General features: G+C 42.0%; 1 protein-coding gene across 1 annotated transcript in view; it reads right to left on the bottom strand.

Annotated features, from left to right (window-relative positions):
• The window catches only part of STXBP3 (syntaxin binding protein 3), a 189742-nt gene that overhangs the window by 95334 nt on the left and 71728 nt on the right, over window positions 1-22680 (bottom strand). The window contains exons 6-9 of the mRNA XM_086953899.1: window positions 17219-17319; window positions 16633-16781; window positions 14076-14166; window positions 958-1082 (exon numbers count right to left, since the gene is read on the bottom strand). Coding sequence (XP_086810025.1) covers window positions 958-1082; window positions 14076-14166; window positions 16633-16781; window positions 17219-17319 — 466 coding nt within the window. The remainder of the gene's footprint in view (window positions 1-957; window positions 1083-14075; window positions 14167-16632; window positions 16782-17218; window positions 17320-22680) is intronic.

The raw sequence follows: 22680 nt of genomic DNA, 5'->3' as shown, positions 1-22680 counted from the left end.
GACCTGACTGGAAGTTAGACTAGACTACTAAGTGTTTTGAAACTTGTCTGGGGGTGGTCAAAGCTCAAAACTAGCAGTAAAAATTAGCATTGGAAACAATTTCCAGACAGAAAGAGCTTATGATCATGGATAGTCGTTTCAAATTGATATGCTCCACACGATAGCCAAAGCCTAAGAACGGAAGAGAGGAGAAGTGCAAGAGAGTGGCTCCTACACAACAAAAACGGGTAAGATTCACCATACAAAAGGCATTAGAATAATTGAGAAGTACCAGGCAAACTGGGAGACACCACCTAGGCCATCAAAAAATCACTGAGTGTGGTAAGGAAGAGCTGTTTCTGTACTCTGTGGATTGAAACCCACTTTGGGGATGGGGGTAGGAGGAAGAGTGAAATCAAGAAAACTAGAATCTTCAAGATGGTCTGAGAGACACCCTGCTAAGAACTTATGCAAACGTATTATGAAATATAATTTTGGAACGTCTGGAGAATTGTTAAAGTTTTGCATTTTGTAATCCACACTTGAATTGCCCTAAATGTTTAAATAAAAATCATCAGCTTACAAATGATGCTAATACATATACCTCTAAGCAACTTAACACAAGGGACTTCGATTTCCAGAGAGAAATTAAGAACTTATCCTTAATCTCCAATGGGAAACATAACTGCATTTTAATGTTCTATGTTTTTTTCTAAAAAGGGAAGAAGGTGTTCAAGCTGTCCCCTCTGTTCCTCAATGGTAATGAATTATTTTGACTCACCGTCATCCCGATCCATCCTTTTCCCCCTTGGGAATTCTTTGCCATCAACAACATTGCGCTTTATGCATTTGAAACTTTGTAACTATATGCAGCATAGGGTTATTATTGCAATTCAATACGTTGAAAACAAATAACATTAAGCCCACTCGTACAACCAGCAACATGAAAACCATTTTTCTAATTAACATATTACTTACTTGTATGTATCATTTTCAATTGGTAGCAAATCATATGCCATCGCCTGAAAGGTGAGCTCATGCAGTAGTGTGGATACAGGGTCAAACCCACGATCAACAATTAACATCTGGGACTGAGTTTTACCCTAACAAGAAAATAAAAGTCAATTAAGATGTGTGTTTGGATAAATAATAACAAATATCAAGTGAACATAGTGATTGTCCATTTCTGTGTAGATAAGCAGTGCAAAAACGTCTACATATTTAGATCAGAAATACAACCTTCTTATTTGGTTAGGAGAGGCCACAAATGCATCATTTTCTTTGCGGGAGTGGGTGCTGGTGACATGTTTTGAGATCTATTAAATGTGAATACAAACACCTGTGGTGTGTGTGCTATTCTGGATTCCAAGTTATGGTAGTTTGGGGTCAGAGATACTACATTTATAAAGACCCATGGTCAATTATCATTGATTCAGGCAAATAATAATTGTATATTTGCAAAACAAGAAAATTGCATTGAGTAGTACACCTTCCATGTATTCCCTTTGCATGCTGTACAATGATCTTTTAATTCTGCTGGTTAACTATCAAGTAAGACTTAAATCAACTAAGATTCCTGCTTCCACCCTCCTCCCATTCTACCAACCTGTTGTTCAAGTCGATTTGGACCTTCCCAAGGCTTATGCTTTGTATCTCCTATAGTTTCTTGTTTATTAAGCTGGTTATCTCTCCTAATTTGTTTTATTCATAAAATTAATCAAAAAGATGTAGCACTGTTAAATCTTGGTGACATGTTACTTCCCTGCAATATGTATTTATATTCATCCATACCGGAACCCAGAATGAAAAAAAGTTATTTTTTTCTTCAACTAGATATACATGAAGTCTCATCTATAGGCAAGATATCTTAGAACAGTCAGTTATTTTAAAAGCTGCTGTCTGTTTTCACTCATGTGCTATATATATTTTCTCCAAGACACACACACACATATATATATATATATATATATATATATATATATATATATATATATATATATATATATATATATATATATATATATATATATATATATATATATATATATATATATATATATATATATATATATATTTATACATTTTTCTTTTTGGATAGTTTCCCAGATTTCTGGTCCAACGCCAAGGACCATGACCACTGGATCTTTGGGATTTAGGTAGCCCATTATTTCTTTTATAGCTGTCAATTCCAGAAACTTGTACGTTTTGGGCATCCCCACAAAATAGAAATTGGAACCCCTCTATGTCGGCATCCTCTCTAGCATTGGCTCTTACTATTTAGTAACATTTTATTCAACTTCTCAGGGATACCAGCCACTATTACTTTTAAAATAGATTGCCTATTAAGGATCAATTTGTTACTTTATTATATGCCTCCTCATAAAATCCTCACACGTGTATCAGAAATTTCACTTCCAAGAATTTTCTACCTCTTATTAATAGAAGTTCGACCTTGTTGAATGGAAAGAGAAGCATCATGCATATTTAATAGACTGTGCCATTGGTATTTCCAGGTGTGTGTGGTCTGGTCACTGCTGCCTCAATCATTGGACTGGTTGTACACAGCCTGTAATCAGTAATATTGAAATTGTTCTTGATCAGTAATATTAACAACTGTTTTTTACTATTTCCAAATCATATGACTTGTCCCTTTCCAGCTTGCTACTGTTCAACAGTCACCATCGTTCCATTTGTTGCAAATTGTACTTTCTCTTGCTGGTACAAAATCTGTGTTACAATGGATAGATGTCCGCAGACACAGGATAGTTTTTAGTCCTTTGAGTTTTGTTATAGCATCCCCATAGCTTTTAGTTGTGCTCCTGATTTGGCTGATAAAACTTCACAAAAAAGTGATGTATGAAATGCTCAAATTGATCTCAGTCACTGATAATCCCTCTGGCTGCATCTCAATAAATCATTATTTTGCACACCATGCCATACCCGTTTGGACATAGCCATATGCAAATCAGCTTTGAACCTGCTCCAACGGAAACAGCACATTGCAAACTGCCAGGCCGGGTCCCCTCTGAATTGGAACACTGGCAGCCCAGAACCGGCATTCCATCCATAATTTTTTGGTATACCTTGTTGCCCTACATGGTATGGGTGTGCCCAAACACTGTCTCTGGAGCCAAGCTATACCCAGCTAATGAGCCCTAACTAGGGTGAAACCAATCCTGGGTTGCTTGTGCCCGTCTCCACTGTGACTGCGACAGAGGAATGCCCAGGACTGTCGGGGGAAAGTCAGCTTATCACCCTATGCAGATTTCTCGTCCCATCCTCTTCATCTACTAGGAGGCAGCTACTCTCCCCTCCAAACGGGTCTATTTTGCAGGGACAGTTCAAAGTCAGAATCTATAGAAGGGCTGGTTCAAGACGATATTGGCAATCCAAGAATGTGGGGAAAAGTTCAAATATGGTCAAAATAATATTTTATTTGTGATCAGGACCTTTTTAATAACAGGAAACGTCATGTAGGCATTACTCTATGTTGAGCCATTGCAAAAATATTATGTGCAGGTTTCACCCTCGGTTTAAAAACAATAAAGCTTTACAGACTTACTGCTCTAGTCACAAAGAAAGGAAACATTTCTTTTGGTTTACCCAATTAAATTATATGGCGAGTACAGACAACAACCAATTTATTCAAGGTCCCATCTATGACATGCTACCTGTGCACACATACCAGGCTGAGTCATACAGTAGTCTTCCTTGCTCAGCCTACATACATGTTCACATATAACCATTGCAGAACCTCTTGCCTTAGTTACACAACAATAAGTCATATTTTAAAAGGTGGGCACTGGCAGCCACACATTCATTTAATTTTAACAGTTTACGATGGGTGAGATTCCATTTTGGTATATCACTCACAGGAGAAATTCAAAAACCAGGCAGTCCAAATCAAAACATCTGGGGTGAGCGCGATGGGGTTAAGCAGGTCAGAACCATTATCATCATAAACTCTGTGGTCTGGTTCGCTTTGAATGCCAAAGGATGTCTTATAGAGTTTCGATTGCTACCATTTTGTTCATACGTATTAGCAAGGGAAACAACCATTACAACGCGGTCATTACAACGTGTTACCATTACAACGCGGTTGTAACAACACAAGTGCAGTTTCAACGCATTACCATTACAACGCAAGGTTTTACCACACATATTTCTTTACAACACATGCCTTTACAATGAATTACATTGTAAAAGCATGAATGGTAAAGGCATATGCAGGTTAAATGTAAGAATTAGATAAGTACAGTGTTTGTATATAAGGGTGTGTATGGGTTTTTAGGGTTTAGGGTGGCAAGGGTAATTTTAGGGTTTATGGTGGATATGTGTTTTTTGGGGGGCAAGGGCCATTTTAGGATTTTGGGTGGGTATGGTTTTTTGGGTGGCAAGGGTAGTTTTGGGGTGGGTTTGGGTTTTTGGATGGCAAGGGTAATTTTAGGGTTTAGCAGCAACATTGAGCGCTCCATTAGAGTTAGAAGTGTCTTTCGAGAGGCAGTGACTCTCCAATATTTCCTAAACTTATTTTTTTCAATGGCGCAAACTCAGATACACTTTTAAATTTAGTGAAGAAAAGCATGCTAGTATTAATTTGGCAGGACCAGAAGGACCATGGGTGGTTGTGCTTGGAAGCCAACAGTGATTTGTGATTTCAGTAATATTTACAGCTGGAAAGTAAAAATCAAAATGAATTGGAAAGAAATGACTTTCTTTCAAGTTGAAGACACCACAAACCGGTGCCCATAGGCATTGCAACTTCATCGTCATGGGAGTTCACAAGTTGCATTTAAGACAAGCAAGATAGTGAACAAGTAAGAGCCACAGTACAATATATCACAGGGGGCTAGAAACTCTCTCTAGCTTAGACGGAAAGTATGAAACATTAGTATGAATATATAATTTGAATTCTAACCTTTGAGTAAAATGATCCAGGATAAACAATTATATTGTTGTGACACAACTGGCGTGCAGGGCTGTCTGGGTGCTTGCGCACTGTCCCCAGCTGCTGGTGTAACTGCCTACGTGTCCTGGTACTACAACGGGTAGACCTTCACCAGCTGGCTGTCAGGAAGCACTGCACGGGACTCATATTCTTATGACGTTTTTAAGAGCCTTCAATGATTAAACAAGTAAAACATATTTGTTTATATAGGTCATGTGCTCCTCAGCTCGAATAACATTTGCAAAAAAACTAGGGAGGAAACCACCTTCAGAACTCCTAAATATTTATAAAGCAAAATGTATTACGATGGCAATATATGGGGCAGGGATGTGGGGTTTCACATACGCTACTCTAATACAAACAGTTGAAAATGCCTTATTAAGGCATATGTGATCTGTACCCCAGGGCACCTCCTTATCTATTTGTCATGAAGAACTGGGTCTACACTATATAGCAGATCTAGTAAAAGTAGAGCCAATACTTCTGTGGCATACAGTTTGGTGCAAAGATCAGACAAAGTTAAATAGAGAGATTTTAAGAGATGCACTGAGGTGAGAGGGGGCTCTGCGGATACCCTGGATTAAATTGATCCACGATTTTATGAATGATCTGGGTCATCCAGAGTTTTCTAAATCCAATATCTATGTTGGAGATTGCCAGAAGGACCCTAAAAACAGCTTGTCTCCACATATTGGAAACAACTAGAATGACAGGGGAAATTTCAAATAAGGTCACTGTGAGGCAGCATCAGTTGATACGTACAACCCTGGGGATGGAGCCTTACTTATCATTTGTATCTTGCACGTTTGATAGATTTCTCCTGACTAGGTTCAGGCTGGGAAATATCCATAGATTAATGTCTTGGCCAAAAATGAATGACTGGTCGCGCAAATTGATATTGTGTCCTTGTGATAAAACCTCAGATCAGTCGACCAAGCACTTAGTCTTGTTTTGTAAGTTTTATATAGAGCCAAGGAAAGTATGGATTATTCAATTTTTAAAGAACTTAGGGCTTAAGCAGTGTCACCAGGCCATGTTTTTACTCTAGCTTCTGGAAAAGGAGCATGTAGCATGAAGAATAACAACGTTTTTTAAAAAAGGTCCTTCGAATCAGGAAAGGTCGTAGCATGGACTTATAACTCCTGTAATATGTTTAATGGAGAATTATGTGCGTTTTTTTATATATCCCTTTTATGTGCATAATATTGTAAATAATATGAAATGAAATGTCGCTCTTTTTAATATTGTTATTATGTGCTTTTATGCCTGTATTGAAACGCAGTCGAATAAAGCTTTCCTTTACTTGACTATGTCATGTCATACTTCTATGTGAAATGTGTGAGGTAGCTTTTGGTGTGTTGGAACTATCACTAAACTAATATTGATACTAATCCTATTGTCTGCACTATGCCAATGACTGCCTCAAAGAGGCTAATGGCCCTATAAATACTAAACAAAGAAATTCAGAATTGATGAGAGAGTATGCTGATAAAAGAAATCTTGAGCTGCCTCAATAACTGCAAAGTGAAAATACAGGTGTGGGCACTGCCCTCCCCTCTTCATCAGGGGCACTGCAAAGACACCCAAGATGGAAGGCACAATATTTGAACAATGAAGAGGAGGTGCCACTGCAACAGTCAGAGCAGATGGTGCACTAAGCCCGAAAGCAGGAACAAGACCGCTTCACATAGTCAATCGCGCCTTTGTATGGTTAATGCAAGCTCATCTAGCTTGTACAGCGATCCTGGGCACAGAGGAGAGTGCATGCAATGGGCAGAAGAAGAAACAAGAGGCACAGGACTGCTTGTTGACATGAAAACGGTGATTCAGTAACGTCTGACTGATTTGGATTAGGAATTAGCAAGGAACAGCGTTCCAGTCCATGAATATGCCAGCTGAGCAGTGGGCCAAAAGCCACATCCCAGTTGGACTGCTGCCACACATGAAAGTGCAACATGAGACAAAAAGGGAGAAAAAGGTAACTGTTGGAATCCTGCACACAAGGACGCAAATTTGAGACAAGGCAAAGGGAAATATGCAGACTAAAATGGTGTCCATTCCTGGGGCACCAAGATCAGATGCATAGTAACTTGTTATTACACCACATGCATGTCAAGTGTTGTATATAAAGTGCTACTATCACCCAAATAATTGACATTCACTTTACTGACCTCAGAAAGCTGGAGGGGAGAGTCAGCCATGACAGGATTCCAACATGTGATCTACAGGTCACAAGTTTGAAGCACTGACCCAGCTTTGAACGGGTTTTGCAAAGAGAAACCTCAAAGAACAATAATCAGGTCCAGGAGGGATCAATTAGGTAAAAGCTCAGCATGAGAACAAAAATGACCACAGGATTAAAAGTAAGTATACCAAAACTCAAAGATCATAAGACTACAAAGGAAGAAGCACTGGCGATGTTTGGGATTGACTTGAACAAGGTGGTAATGGAATACAAAATGGTTTTGGAGATAAAAATGGATTCCGTAAGGGAAGAACTGCTCCTAAGGTGTTCCTTATAACAAATCTCATGGCGAATAAACAAATCAAAAATATGAATTTCGACAATATAAGGCAAAATCATCATAATGAAATCCCTAGTAGAACTCCCCTTCAGCAGAAGAACAAACTTGTGAAAAAAATACTGATAGACACCAAACGTAACAATGGTGGAAGCATCAGGAGGCGTCAAAACTCCAGTAAACTTCCTGGAAGACAGGATCAGCGGCTAGGTAGGCAGGCAAAATATCAGACTGTTTAAAATAGTAGGTTAGAAAAATATAGAAGCCAAAATGCTAACTATCAGAATAATGTGAAAATAGGCATATATAGGGATAAGTAGGTGTGTAAGGACTGTGATTGTATAAATTTGATTTTAATTGCAATACTGCAGGTCTACAACCGCTGCCCATAGTTTTTGTTACCACAATGCCACTTCAGTTTGGGGAAGGGAGGGTGGGGTTGACTCTTCACACGCAACAGCCCGAGTATTACTTAAAAATAGAGGTTCCTTCCTAAAGTGGTTTTAAAAGCCTTAGAAGAGGGCTCAAAAATGTAAGGATGTTCTTGAATATCAAAATAGGTCAACTTTACCTGGAAATAACGGAGAAAAGTAATGTGTAATACACAGCACTTAGAAATGGTTTATGTGTGGTATTGACCACTATATAACAAACATTTACAATGCAACGGTTTCGCCTTTGCAAAAGTTAGAGCTATTGGAATTGTAAATGACAACATTTTTATTTATGTGTTGGTTTTGAAAACAGATAAATAAATGGCATTGTCATTTACAATGCCAATAGCTCAATCTCTCGCAAATGCCAGACCTATTGCATCTGCACACACACAGAGCCACACACACAGAGCCACACACACAGAGCCACACACACAGACCACAACACGCTGCTTTTAGGACCTAATTCAGGGCGCACAATAGATTGTGGTATAGATAAGACTAAGAAATTAGCCTATATATGTTTGCAATAGTTTTGAATCTAGTTAAGACGTTTGCTCACTGCCCAGGGATTCTGTTAAAATTAATTAATATCCCCGCGCCGTAGGCAATATGGCAGTAGGCAATCTCCTTAGCGCAGCAGGATGTGGCGAAATGAGCAAAGCTGCTGAGCAAGAAGCTGTTGGAGACACGGCGTTCGCTCACCGCCGGGTGATACTGCACTGGAGATTCTGCGGAGAAGATGCATTTTGCCTGCAGAGGAACACAGGCCTTGTCTGCATTTCCATTGCTACTTCTCCTGCCTCAAGTTATGAGCTTCCCAGAACAGTCAGGCTTTAACAGTAGAATATTACAATCAACTTGATTCATTTTCGTGAGGTGTCTTACTGTTTAATTAGTTGCATTGGAACATTTTTGTTTGTTTAACTTGTAATTTCAGTTTTTAATATTTTAAAATGTACAGTCGTCAATAGGAAATTCTCAAATCTAACAATCACGGACCTGTGCTCTGAGCGTCTCTCTTGTACCACATTAGAAAGCTACGTGGGAGTAAGGTGAGTTATGGCTTGTGGTGAGTATTAGCTGTGTGGCAGCGATGTGAGTTTTGATTGCATGGCAGTGAAGCGGGGGTGGCTGTGTGTAAGTGAGGTGCGTGGTGACTGCAATACAAAGTGGGGTGAGTGATGCCGGCGAGCCAGTGAAATGAGCGATGTGTGTGTGCAGGTAAGGCGAGTGAAGCCTCTGTGGTGGTAAGATGAGTAAGGACTCTGGGGCGGTGAGGTAAGTGAGGGCTGCATGGCAGGGATGGGAGTGGTGACTCAGAATGAGTTAGCTTAGATAGCTGTGGGGCAGTTTTTGGATGTTGCAGTTTTATATCGCGCAAACTCGATATCAGAGCGCTTTACAGTTGCATTACAGATGTACACATTCATTTTTTTTTACGCAAGGGGAGATTAAGTGTTAAGTGATTTGCCCAGAGTCGCAGGATGCTTGAGCCTCTGCCAGACTCGAACCTTATTTCCCAGCTTCAAAGTCAGCCGCTCTAGCCGTTAAGCCACATCTCTAACCGGTGGCTACATGGCAGTGAGGAGAATAGTGACTGTGTGTCAGTGTGATGATTGGGGATTGAGTGGCTGTGAAGTGAATGCTGCGGGGGTAGTGAGGTGAATGGTGGCTGTATGTCAGATAGGTGAATGGTGGCTGTGTGTCAGTGAGGTGAGTGGTGGTGGAGTGGCTTTAAGGTGAGTGCTGCGGGGGCGGTGAGGTGATTGGTGCTCGCGTGGCAGAGAGGCGGCTGTGTGACAGTGAATGGCGGCCAGGCAGTGCTTCGCATTTGCTTCACAGGGGCTGCTGGGCCTTAGTATTCCACATCCAGGGGTACCGCATGCCGTGGGAACACTACAGGGCTTATTTACAAGCCCCTTGCCTAACTTTTGCGTCATTTTTAACATGGGGAAAATAGACGTACAGGTGGAGCAAGGGGCTTGTAAATAAGCCCCTACGTGCCGGGGTCAGAGGCATAGCCAGAGGCCATGAATTGGGAGGGCTCGAGCCCTGCTCTAGCTGTCAGCTCATAGTGTCTGTGCACACTGCCCCCTCTGATGCACGAGGCACTCCCCCGCAGATGGGCCGTGTCTGCGCGTACAGGCATGCTGAGGGGCTCTGCCGGAAGCACTCCAGCTCGTCTCCCCGAGTTCTATAGCCATTCTCAAAGTAAACCCCACTGCCCTCCATCATGCCCTCCATGGCTGGCGCCTCAGGGGCGAGGTGGCCGCCGCAGCCCTGTCAAGAGAACCACCCCGGTACCTCGAAGTGCAGGACAGGAGTGAGCAGTCACATCGGAGAGGACAGGTGGGGTACCCGTACTCCCGGGCTCTCCTGAGGTGCCCAGCCCATGCCTGCAGGATTCAAGCTAGTTACTTACACGGAAGTGTACTGGCAAGAAGCTCAGCCCGCTAACTATTTCACTATTCAAAGATGGCCACATTATTTCCTCCAATGAGAGTTCTCTCTCGTTCAGCAAGGCAGTTCTCATAACAGAGCAGGTAGAAAATAGCTCACATATGTTATGAATTAAGTTTGAAATAATTTTTCCATTTATAATTGAAGGAGTCTCAATTCTGTTTGCTTGAAAACGTTTTTTCGCGTTATAATCGAAATTAGGCCAAATCCATTATTTTGCGGGTACGCTTTGTATAACCTCTATATTAATTAGAACGGTGGGTTACCCATCTCCCGCCCTACTTGTGTGGTCAAAGGTTTCTTCCCCTATCTGTACGCAAAAAAATGTCAACTATGTTCAAACTTAATTTTATGCAGCTATCGCTTTCACATCTGAAATCCTTCCTAGATACAGTTCATTTATCCTATGCTACCTGTATTAAATTACAATAGTCGGCAACAGCAAAACACTACTCCAAATGCAGTGGCGGCTGGTGACATTTTAACCTGGTGCGGCGGCAAATGATTTCCGCACTATAGCTCGCGAGCGCGGCGCGCGTGTCCGTACAACCCCCACCCAACACCTCCCCCCTCCCCGAGAAAAATGTGAAAATCGAGTGGACAAATGGTGCATTTGTAAGCAATTTTGAGAAGGAAGGAAGGTTAATAAAGAAATTGTGAAAGTGCAGTTATGACCGTAATAAAGAGATGTCATACAACATAGGTAGCTACCTGCTTATTCAATATGTGGCTTAATAACAGACTTTGAGATATAATGCATTTCTGACTACCTCACAGAGGCTTTTTATTTAAAAACAAGTAAACAGATCGCAAACTAGCAGAATTCAGTAACTGATGGCGATTGATTCCAAGCCCAAGGAAATGGAAGCACACTACGTTTGGTCTGGGTTTATCTACATATTTTGTTTTTATTATCAACCCCCTCCCCCTCCTCTGCTTTCCACCGGACAGGTAGAGCATATACATTGTGTAAAGAGCGCAAAAATGGATTATGTGGCCATGGAGATACTAGTAATTTGCTGCGGCAGCAGCACTACAAAACATCAAACCTACCGGGTGCGGGGTCACGGTGAGACTAAGGATTAGCTGACGTCAGGCGGCATCAGGCAGGACGGACTGACTCTACAGGATTGGCTGGGGCAGCCAAACTCCCCGCCCCATTAGGAGACCGGGGGCTACGGCATGAGGCAACCCCCCATCTCCCAAGGGGGGGGCTAGTGTGCATGTCCGCGCCGGGCAGGAAAATGACCTATCCGAAACAGCACACGCGCACTAGCACATCTGCACAGCCCCCCTGTCCTCCTCCCCCCCCACAAGCCCCACCTTTCCTGATGGTTTCTAGTCCGGCCCGGTGACCGGCCGGCCAGAAACTCGTTGAATTATGTGTGATTTAACACAGTGTCGGTCCCGGATGGCGGCAGTGCGCATTGGGAGGGCAACGCCCAAACGCCCCAATGGACGCACCGCCGCTGTCCAAATGTAAGTTCTCGGTATAAATAAATTAAAGATGACTGCAGACCGGCGTTCTAGAAAGTTTAAATAAAAAACAGATATAATTAAACATAGAACTCAACATAAAAATGGTTCAAGCGCGACATTTGCTTTTTTATTTAAAACAAAAAAGTAGTCTGGTGAACAAACCCCTATGATTATAAATTATCTTCTAGTAATGCAGCTTTTTGGAAGAATACTGTTGTGTTGCGAAAAAAAAGTATCGGATTTGAACTAAGCGCCCAACAGCATAGCGTTCTTTTAAGTTTTATGGCGTGTGAAAATTGTGCTAAAATCGTGTCTGGAAGTAAGAAAAGGCTGAGATTTCGTGGAAGTGATCAAACTTTGTTTGAGATTTTCTCAGGGTGTTGTAGCTCCCCGCCACGCTTATCAATCCAACACGGGGTGGCATTTCTAAAACCGGAGGAACCAGACAGGATACAGGAAGGACGACTTGGGAGCCGTCTGAGCCGGATACTCATCGGAGAGGGGGGCGGCCGACCTGGAAGGAACAGACATACAACACTCTGGCGGGGGGGCAACGCGGGGGACACTGCACTCCCGGGGGCTGGGACGGAGGGAGAGGCGTGGACTGAACTTAAGCTCGAGGAAGTAATTCACAGCGCCTTGCTTCTTGGATACAGGGTCCAATTTCGGCACGTCTACTCAACCTCTCATCCTTCTGAGGTTGACACCTTATTGGATATTCTCGTTCGTTCCCTTACTTAAAGCGCACAGGTGATGAACACATGCGTTCATACGTCTGAGTAGGGTTCGGAAACCTGTTGAATTACCTGTTTATTCCGTACTGTTTTTAGCATAAGGAACCCAGCACATCCTGCAGAAGTGGAATTGTCTTTGCCAATGCTGGTTTTCTGTGTTGACACATTCAACAGCTGCTGTGATGGGGTACAAGGGCGTGCAGGCATTTAATATACAACAAGGGTACTGACCCCATCAGGCCCACCTCTGGAGACGCCACAGGAAAATGGGAACCAGTGTAGGCCAAGGGACACATTTCCAGAAAACAGTAGAGACAGAAAGAGTGAAGTTAGAAGTGTCCCCCTCTCTGTCACAAACACACACACACACACACACACATTTTATATTTCTGTGCGTTGTGTTTGAGAAGAAGTTGCAGGTAGCCTCGAACGGTCTTGAATAGTAAGCCTTGGCTCGGCTGGGGAGACGGTTGGGGGCGAGTTCCCTTATCGGTCCCATGTTCTTCACACTATGCTGGACGGTTAAGAGGGAGGGGAGTTGTGGCTGTGGCTCCGCTTGAGGCTAACATTTTTCATCTGGTGGAAAGGACTTACGGGAAGGTCGGCCGGAAGTATCCCCCGGGGTCACATTACACAAGAGGCGGCAGGTTGCTAGGGGAGGAGGCGCATAATAATTAAAGCCTTCCCTGCACTCCCCAGGGGAGGCGGCGGCACAGCTGCTACCAGATACGACGGCCTGGGTAGATAGCTGGAGACTGATAGGTGAGGGGGGGGTCGAATGGAAGAAGGGCTTCTGGTATCACGTGGGATATCAGAGGCCCCATCTATAAAATTAAAATATAACACCAACGGCTAATAGGGCTCACACCTAATATTCATTTTCTTTGAGGTTGTGGATCAAGTGAAGCACTTTCACTTTTAAAACAAGCGCTGGACGTGACGTCGTCATGTTCTTTGCCTGCCGACTTACCGCTGCGGAAAAAGGTTCCTTATCTTCTTTATGGGGCGAAACAGATGGCCCCATAAAGAAGATAAGGAACTGTAAGCCCCGTCCTTTTCAGACTGGGGGGCGTGTTTTTGAGAAGGTAGAAAGAAAATAAAAAACACGCCCCCAATCCGAAAAGGACGGGGCTTAGATCCACGTCACTGGGACCTCTTCTCCAATGGCTGGCCGCCGTTTAGGAGACCAGCCAATGGAGAAGAGGGGCGGGGCTTAACCTCGCTACTCCAAGTCATTAAACCCCGCGAGCTCAAGTGCGCATGTGCGCACCCGACGCCACACGAGACCTAAAAATGAAATCATCATCAGCTACACATTTGTTTTCCTTTCAATGTAAAGGATCAATCTTTTTGAAAGTTAAATCAATTGCTAGATTTGCAAAGCAAGACAGATGCTTCATTTTGTGGAGTGTGAATTAATAATATCAGGCCAGTACCAAAACAAAGAATGCATTATTATCTTCTTATATACTTAATGCAGTGAACATTCTTAATAAAGAGTAAATAACAAAGGTACCTTATTTTGATTTATGACATCAGTTTGATAGTATTTTACAAGCTTTTCCTCCACTAAGCTCGCAAGGTCAGTCGAATTATCCAATGGCTCACTGAAAAATATGTAAAAACAAGTTTAGGAACATTAGGATGTTATATTACAATCCTGAGTTGAGCCTGATAATTGACAGCTGCAAAAAGAACAATTGATGAGAAGAATGCAGAACAATGTCATACATTCACCCCAGTACAGATATCGGGGCCTAAATTGTTCTCCATGCCATTCCAGGGTGAACCCAGCTATATGCAAATAAGTCTTGACCCTGCGCCCATTGGTAACAGCCCAGCTCGAACTGCGAGGCCAGGTCCTCCCTGGACTGGAAACAAGGATCCTGATACCGGTTTTTGGGCATCACTCCTCATTAGCCAGGATAGCCTCACTTCAGTGGCATGGAGAGCACGGGACTCACGTCTGGTCATCTCCTTGTGTTTGCTTTGTTCGCCCTAAGTTGGCTGGGTATGCCCAGAGGTGGGTCCCTTGCTCACTTTGCCACTGGATTCAAGCTAGCCTGGCTGATGAGGGCTCTTAGCCCGAAACGGGTCCCAGGATGCTTGTTTTCGGTCCAGCGAAGACATGGCTTGGCAGTTAGGGCTGGACTGTTCCCATGAGGCACAGGGTCAAGACTGATTTGCATATAGCTGTGTCTGGACTGGGGTGGCGAAGTGAGCTAAAGAACGATGATGGATCCAACCTAGATCTGTGACTGGGGCAAGTGTCTGAAAAGTTTCAGCGCTCGGTCCATTATCTCCTTGAGTTTGCTTTGATAATGGACCCTAACCTCCCTCCATCCATATAAAAATGAAAGCACAAAAACTTACTTGCCTTGAACCCTTTGTAGGTTTCCTAAATGTGTATTAATAAGTTTAGGTTAATCCTGTAATGTTATGAGAATCTAGATGAAACATCACAACTCTCTGGATCTTATTTCATAGTCACACATTTTATGACTTCAATTATTTTCCTCACATTGAATGTTACATTTCACAAGCCATCTGTTCTTTATACATTTTCATAATACATAAATTTGTATAAAACACACAGGGGTGTGTCTGTCATTAAACAATTTAGGAACAAATAAAGAAATAGATACTTCTACAGCAGCATCTACCCTTGCCAAGCATTTGACACTAACAGACACAATGTCACCTTCTGGATTGTTACAACTATGTCAAAGATCTACATTCAGTGAGACAACAGGTTGTAATCTGCCCCTCTGAGGCACTTCAAAGTTTGCTTCTAATGAGCCTCCTGCACGCCTCAACTCCTCAACAAGGGCTGACCAAGGGATATGATAATAAACTGGTTTGGGGACGTAGTATTGATGGAAATCACTGTGCTTGAAAGAAGGGATACTGGACAGAGATTAGTAATCAATATGTAATCAAAGAAAAGTAACTTGCAAATTCAACCCACTTCCCACATGTGTTAGAACAATTACAAACCAGGAAACGACATTGAAGGAGAGCAGCAAAAGGGGATCAAAGGGAGATCATTGGAAGCTATTTTGAAGACTGCTTGCCCAAACAGAGTGTGGCTTAAAACATGGTCCTAAGTAATAGTGCTTGCAGTACGCATGTGGGAGAGTCTAAATTGATGGCCCAGCATATGAGACTCATGGATAAGCAACTATGCAGAGCAAAGAAAGATACAATAGTCATGATGGAGAGAGGATAGAGCACATCTGGAACTGGTGCCCACCAGATTGAGTTGTACAAAAGGGGGTGGTGATGGACGGAGCATCTGAATCAATCAAACACTCACACCCAGTCAAAAGATCTGGGTTTAATCCATCACCGTTCTTTAGCCAACTATGCCACCCCAGTTCATACATGGCTATATGCAAATCAGTCTGACCCTGTGCCTCATGGGAACAGTCCAGCCCGAACTGCCAAGCCATGTCTTCCCTGGACCGGAAACAAGCTTCCGAGGACCGGTTTCTGGCATTCCAGCCGTCTTCAGCCCGGCTTGCTTGAATCCAGTGGCAAAGTGAGCAAGGGACTCACGTCTGAGCATACCCTGCCACACTTAAGTGGCCAAAAGCGGTACAAAAGGGGGTGGTGATGGACGGAGCATCTGAATCAATCAAACACTCACACCCAGTCAAAAGATCTGTAAACCTTAATGAGTATGGGATTAATGGTGAAGTGCTCATGAAGGGACGCCTTGTTTGCATCACAATATGATCATATTCAATGTTCAGGTGCCTGGTACCAACTTGGCACAAGGCTGAGTGGTTTGTGGGTGAACAGGTTCAGGGTTACCAAGACCAAATCACAAGCTGAATTCTCTGCCTTATGCGGCTTTGGTCCTTCATAAGGGGAAAAAAGGAATACCATTGGATGGATAAGAGACAATGAGCTTCAATGAGAGCAAAAAAATGGACAGTAGTAAGCCATGTAACCTATTCCGAACCCTCCATTTAGAAACAGTAATATACCTTTTTTCATTCAAGATTACATCAATAGGAATAAACAGAGTAAAATTACAGAATAAACAGCATATCTTACTTTTGACTCACTTTTTATATCGAATACCAGGGTTTTCATCCAAAGAGGCGCATAAAGTCACAATCTGTTGTGCAACTTCTTCCATCATAGCCTCTTTATCAACTGTTTCATCGGGACTATAACATCTGTAGAACACATCTGGTATGTTGAGGACAAATGCCTATATTAAAGAAAACATTTTAGCAGCAAAACACAACGCAGAGGATAGAAATAAGATGGACAAGAGTACTTTTTGCCTACCCTCCAGCCTTCCAAGCCTGGAATTGTTAGATATAGATCACGTTCCCTGTCAACCAGGAATTTATTGATGCATGAGCCTTTCTACATGAGAAAGATATTGCAAATACTGCCACAATAAATCCCCAGATGACCAAATTAAAATAACATATGATAAGTAGATCAGAATTGTCGACCAATGTTACAAGAGTGTGCAAGAAGCCTCCAACTGGCAGACCACAATTCTGAAACTTATTAACTATCCCCAATATCCACACTCATTCCAATTTTCATTAAGGTTTGGCACTACATAAATATTTCAATATAATAAAAGAATAAGTAAATAACAAACTGACAATTACTTAATAAAAGGTAACATACCCGAGACTCTAGTGGAAAAAAGGAAATATTTATTTCTTTGCATCTTCTTATTTTCTTAGCATCGCAAGTCTTTAGTTTGTTAAAGAGACTGTCGGGGCAAACTGCAACAAAAGAAGGGACAACCATAGCTTTTCAATAAATCTTCAAATTGGTGCAAGAATAAGACCTGGGATTTGTACTATTTAACTTCATTATAGAAGGACAGTTTAAAATTAATTTTAGTTTAACTGCCTGTAAACTGTTGGGACAATTTTTCAAACTGCAACACATCATTATGGATGAAGTTTGAAGTTCCAGTATTTGACTGACCCCCTGGAAATCAGGGGAATCAGACAGACAACCCTCTCCCAGTGCCTTCTCTGTCACGTAATTGGACGATAGTGCAGTTACACCAACATCAATCCGGCCAGTGCTATGGCAGGTATCTAACCTAGTGCCAATAAGGTTGTGCATAGTAATTTACGCATGCAGATATAAAATTAGATTTATTTCTCAATTCCATCAAAAATGTATGATCTGATGTAATACAATTTTTCACTAAAATTAGGATGGAAATGCAGATTTGTACAAGGTAGATGCATGCATCATTCATTGGATAATGCGAAAAAATGGTCACGGACGTAAAATATGCAACGTAATACATGCAGGTGCAAAACATACCACAGCATAGGTTGAGAATTACCCATTTCAAAACAAGGATCATGGGTTTTTAAAGTGGTTCTGGTTAATTATAAGACAGGGTTTTATAATACCAGAAAGGAATTCTTGGAGCCAAAAGGAAAGCTTTCACTAAAGCAAGCAAAACATAACTTTCAGATCATTTTAAATTTCTGGAGTCATTCTAGTTTGAATTCTGGCCTGACTGCTTCTATTCTAGTGAGCAAAAGAAATCAAGACATGAACAGGTGGCAGCCCTCCGAATTCTGGAAGTGGCCACAGTGCAATCGGTCATGCCCATCTGAGAAAGTTACATAGGCTGCCAATCGGAAAACATATAATTTTTAAGGCGCTAGTTATCACATTTCGGTTTTTTCATCATACTCCTCCTAAGTACCTTTATAATAGGCTTTTGCATTACCAGACTGGGTGTACCTTAAGATTGGACCAAGCGTTACTTTTAACATGCCTTTAATTTCAGCTTTAAACAAGAGGCGGACAACTGTTTTTGGTGGCTTTGCCATGGAATATACCTCATGTAGCTTTGAGGATTCTTGAGAAGGAGAATGTATTTATATATCAGCTGAAGACTTGTCTTTTACACCTGGATTGATCTGCTGTGGATGACCGCTCTGTTTTTTGTATCTCTTAGTGCCAAAACGCCTTTGGCAGCTGTGCGCTTAATAAACGTACTGATTTATTGATAGATTGATTGAACTCTACACTTGGAGAGCATATTGCCCTTTGGATTATAGCCGCATCATTTAAGTAATGGAACTGAAAGAATGAAATTGATGAATTTGTCACAAGCAATATCATCATTCTCCCATTGGTATAACCACCAATCTAAGCAGTGGTGGCTGTACCCCTCGTGGCGATTAGTGCCCCATTTGTAATCAAATCGATAAATGTTTAATTTGGTATTGGAGTAGTTCTGAAAGACCACATTTGATTAATTAAATGTTTCAATTAATTTCACTGGAGAATTTATTGCAAAGAAACAGACACCGTGTAAAGAATTTGGGGGGGGGGGGGGGGGGGGGGGGGGGAAGAGACATATGGGGAAAATATATGCACCTGTAGACCACTGTATGATATGTAAAGACGATATGTAAGCGTTAATGAGGGGAGGGGAGGTGTCTTTTTTAATACTCCATAGCTTCTCCTAAATTCCATAAAACATTACAATAAAATGTATCCATTCTTACAGCAACATTATTTATTAATGTAAACTTAACCTCACGACAGTGTGGGCACAATATTACGCCTACTTTGTCAACCAAGCAAACATATTCTCTTCTTTTCCAATATTCTGTTGTAGTAAAAAGCTTTATCTTAGGGTCCAGCTGTTAATGGTTAACAGTTTAATCTCAATCACTGGGTAGTCAAAGGATACTAGTGCAAGGTTCTTTGGACAACCATGGCACTGCAAATTAGTGAAATTATTATATATCTTTATTTTTGTTTTACGATATAAAAAGCCCAGCATGAAAACCTATTTGCGATATTATCTTTGTTACTGAATTTGGCAATTGCTCTACAAAACCATGCTATGAAACGTTATAGTTTTGTACTTTTTTTATTTATTTTTATTTTACATTTCATCAAGTTCATATCATTCAAGTATTTGAAGTGGGTGAATTTGTGTTTGGTGGTCAATGGTACTGACTTTATTTACTGATCACTCCTACTGCCCGACAAACTCATAAAACAACCTAACTATTGTCATTCTGCTGTGCTTTACTTATGGAGAAAAGTGCTCCTTTTTGACATGGTCACCCCACTTTTTTGCCTGGTAAAAGGTGTGATTTCTATTGGACGCGCACTGAGTTCCTGCTAGCCAGGTTCCCAATGCCAGATCTCTTTCCCAAAAACTGTACAACTGTTCCCCCAATTGGCAATACCTGTAGCACGGTCTATAAACGCCTAGTAAATGGTATCCCTCGCACCTAGGGCCCGAGATACTAAAGAAGGTTCCCAAGGGCGGCAGTACGAATTTTGCTAACCTAAGGGGCCCCTTACCAAACTCATGCAAGACTGTCATTGCAGGCTGCATGTTTTGGTGCAGACAAAAGTGAAAACACAGCATGACACATCCCTGTGTGCCATGTCCCCTAAGCCTGTGTGTGCTATTTGTAAGACCCCCCTACTGCAAACTTTACAGCCCTAAGGCAGGGTGTCTTATATTACATGTGAGGTCATATCTGCATGACCGGATATGTCCCTGTGCTGGTCAGTTCCAATTACTGCCAGCACAAGTGAACAGGGAAGCCATTTTAGAACATGTGCTGAACACTGATGAAAACGAGTTCCCAAGTTACATGATAGCTTCACTGAAGATAGGGATGTTTGGTATTAAACATCTCATATTCACAAACCTACCCTGATTTCAGGGGTGGATTTGTGAATAAAGGGCAGACGGAGGGCACTTAAAGGTGGCCCCTGAAAACCTACTTGCCTCTGGAGCATTGGCCGACCAGTCCCTGCCAGCCTGCACCCAGAGACAAGTTTCCGACCTCCCAAGGGCCTTTGCTCTCAGGAGGTTAGAAACAAAGGCTGCAGGGGAAGAGGGTGTTCATACACCCTTCCTCAAGATGACCTGCTGATTAACATTCCAAGGCAGGGGAGGTTCAAAGAAGCCACCGCCTTTGAAATGCAAATCTGGCTCCCTTCACAGGAGAGAAAGCCGGCCGCCTTCATCTAGAGCCGTTTGGCACCTGGACAGGCAGTTCTGGTGTCTAAATATGTATAAGGATACAAGTTAGTTTTATAAATTGGTTTGGATCTCCTTATTGAGTCGTGTGAATCATTTATTGACTATTGTGTGTATTTGCAGATGTCCAGCACTCCCTCTTATAAGCCTAAGGCTGCTTAACCACACTACCCTCTTGAAAAGAACCGTGGGATTGCTAGAGCAAGCCCTTGTCCACTTATAAAGAAACCCCTGGACGCTTTACTCAGTATATCTAATTTTGATATATCATTTAAAAGCCAGCTTCCTACAACATATTACCTTTCTAGAGAGACATGTTGAGGTGAAGGATGGGAGGATGATGATTATTTTTCTTTTGTGTGTGCATTTTTGTTTCTTTCACTTATTGTTGTAAAGGACTCATACAGACTCACTTTACTTCAGAGCACTTTCAAGACAGTGATGGAGTGACTCCAAGGATTGGGCAGGGGCAGTGCTTAATTTAAGCCAGTGGTTACCGGTAGGGGGTACCCGTACGTGTTTTTGGGGACCAGCACTTATTTCCAGCATCAGATATTTACCAAGCGCAACAGAGAAGAGAAACACAGATTAGAAAGACGTAGGGAAAAGCAAGACGGCAAAACCATTCCAAGGAGAGAAAGCAGGAACCTGCAAGAGCAAGACAGACGAGGAGTCTCTGGGAGTGGATTCAAGACTACCAGCCATTGTATTCAGCACTCAGAAGTTTAATTGCACCAGTTACTGGCCTCTGAGCAGAGCTTCGGCACCGGTACTTTTTCTTTTAGAAATTAAGCACTGGGCAAGGTTAATTGCCCACACTGTATTAAAATTAGGCAAAGAGACTGATTAAGGTCTTGTGAAGTACCTCTGCTGGAGTGCAGTTCACAGGCCTGCCCAAGAGTTGGATTTTGCAGAAATTTACTGAATTTCTGATTGTCATTCATCTCTGGCAAAAGTGTATGAATATAGTTCTGAAAAGTTCAGCCTCAGAACATTAGAGGTGTAGAATAAACTGCTTATTAGAAGGCTTGTATAGCTAAAAAGAAACACTCCCTACAATCTGGTGGAAACATTTTCAATAAAAAAGCAGCGGCAAAACCAAAGCCTCTTGGCCATTTACCTATTGGCCAATGCTTTCTGCAAATGCTGTGCAGGATTGGCAAAAAAATTCAAAGAAAAAAAGGAGCAATGACATGTGCATGCGTCCATGGAATAACATGCCACCATTTTCTTTTTTTTCCATTTACTGATCTAAGATAGTGGACACCACTTAAATTGCTAAATAAACAAATAAAAATAATTTGATTGGCATGAAAGTGCTTTCCAGATAATGGGGCGACTGCAGCAAACGGCCTCTGCTGGACCCTCTGAAAAAAGTTTGTGGCAGTTTGGGAAACAACGGAGGAGTGCAGAAAAAGGAGCGCAAAGAGGGTAGGGAAGTTACAGAGGAGTGTGAAAAGTGTGTGTTCGCAAAGCAGAGCAGCCTGCCCGAAAATGGTAGCTACTGGGTCCTTCAAAAAACTGTAAATTTACTAAAAACATCAAATGCAAGTGGAAGAATACAAGTTAGCCAAACACAATGATGGGAAAGTAGGTTTGCTCCAGGGGAAGGGGGTTTAGGGGACAGGGCATATAGAAGAAGAGACAGGCAATGCACTTAATAAAAAGCAAGAAAATGGAAGGGACAACAAAGCCAACAAATGGTAAGCAATGGGTGGACTCTAAGTCCACTGTACATTTTTTGTATGAGCATCAATAGGCTTTCGACTCCAGACATCAAAATGATGTCTGGTAGACAAGGCCTACGAACGTATAGAAAGTTGGAAATATCGAATGGTATCCTTAGATAATGACCACGGCATGTCTTCTTACGACGACTATCTATAATTCTTAGTCCTTTACACAAAAATACCAATGCCCAACTTCAGTCTCCTAAGCTACAGTGGCCACCTTAACTTGGGTAATGAACCTAAATGAAAGCCTATATAGATCACAAGAAATAGTAATAGTACTGCCAAATAAATGTCTATGTAGAGCACCTGCTTAAGCTTACTTGCTTGAGCTTACTTGGAGAGAGTTCCCAGTGTGAGTT

This window comes from Lissotriton vulgaris, chromosome 1_1 (genome assembly GCF_964263255.1).
Source record: "Lissotriton vulgaris chromosome 1_1, aLisVul1.2, whole genome shotgun sequence".
Classification (NCBI taxonomy): Eukaryota; Metazoa; Chordata; class Amphibia; order Caudata; family Salamandridae; genus Lissotriton; species Lissotriton vulgaris.
This window is presented reverse-complemented; position numbering and strand designations above follow the sequence as displayed.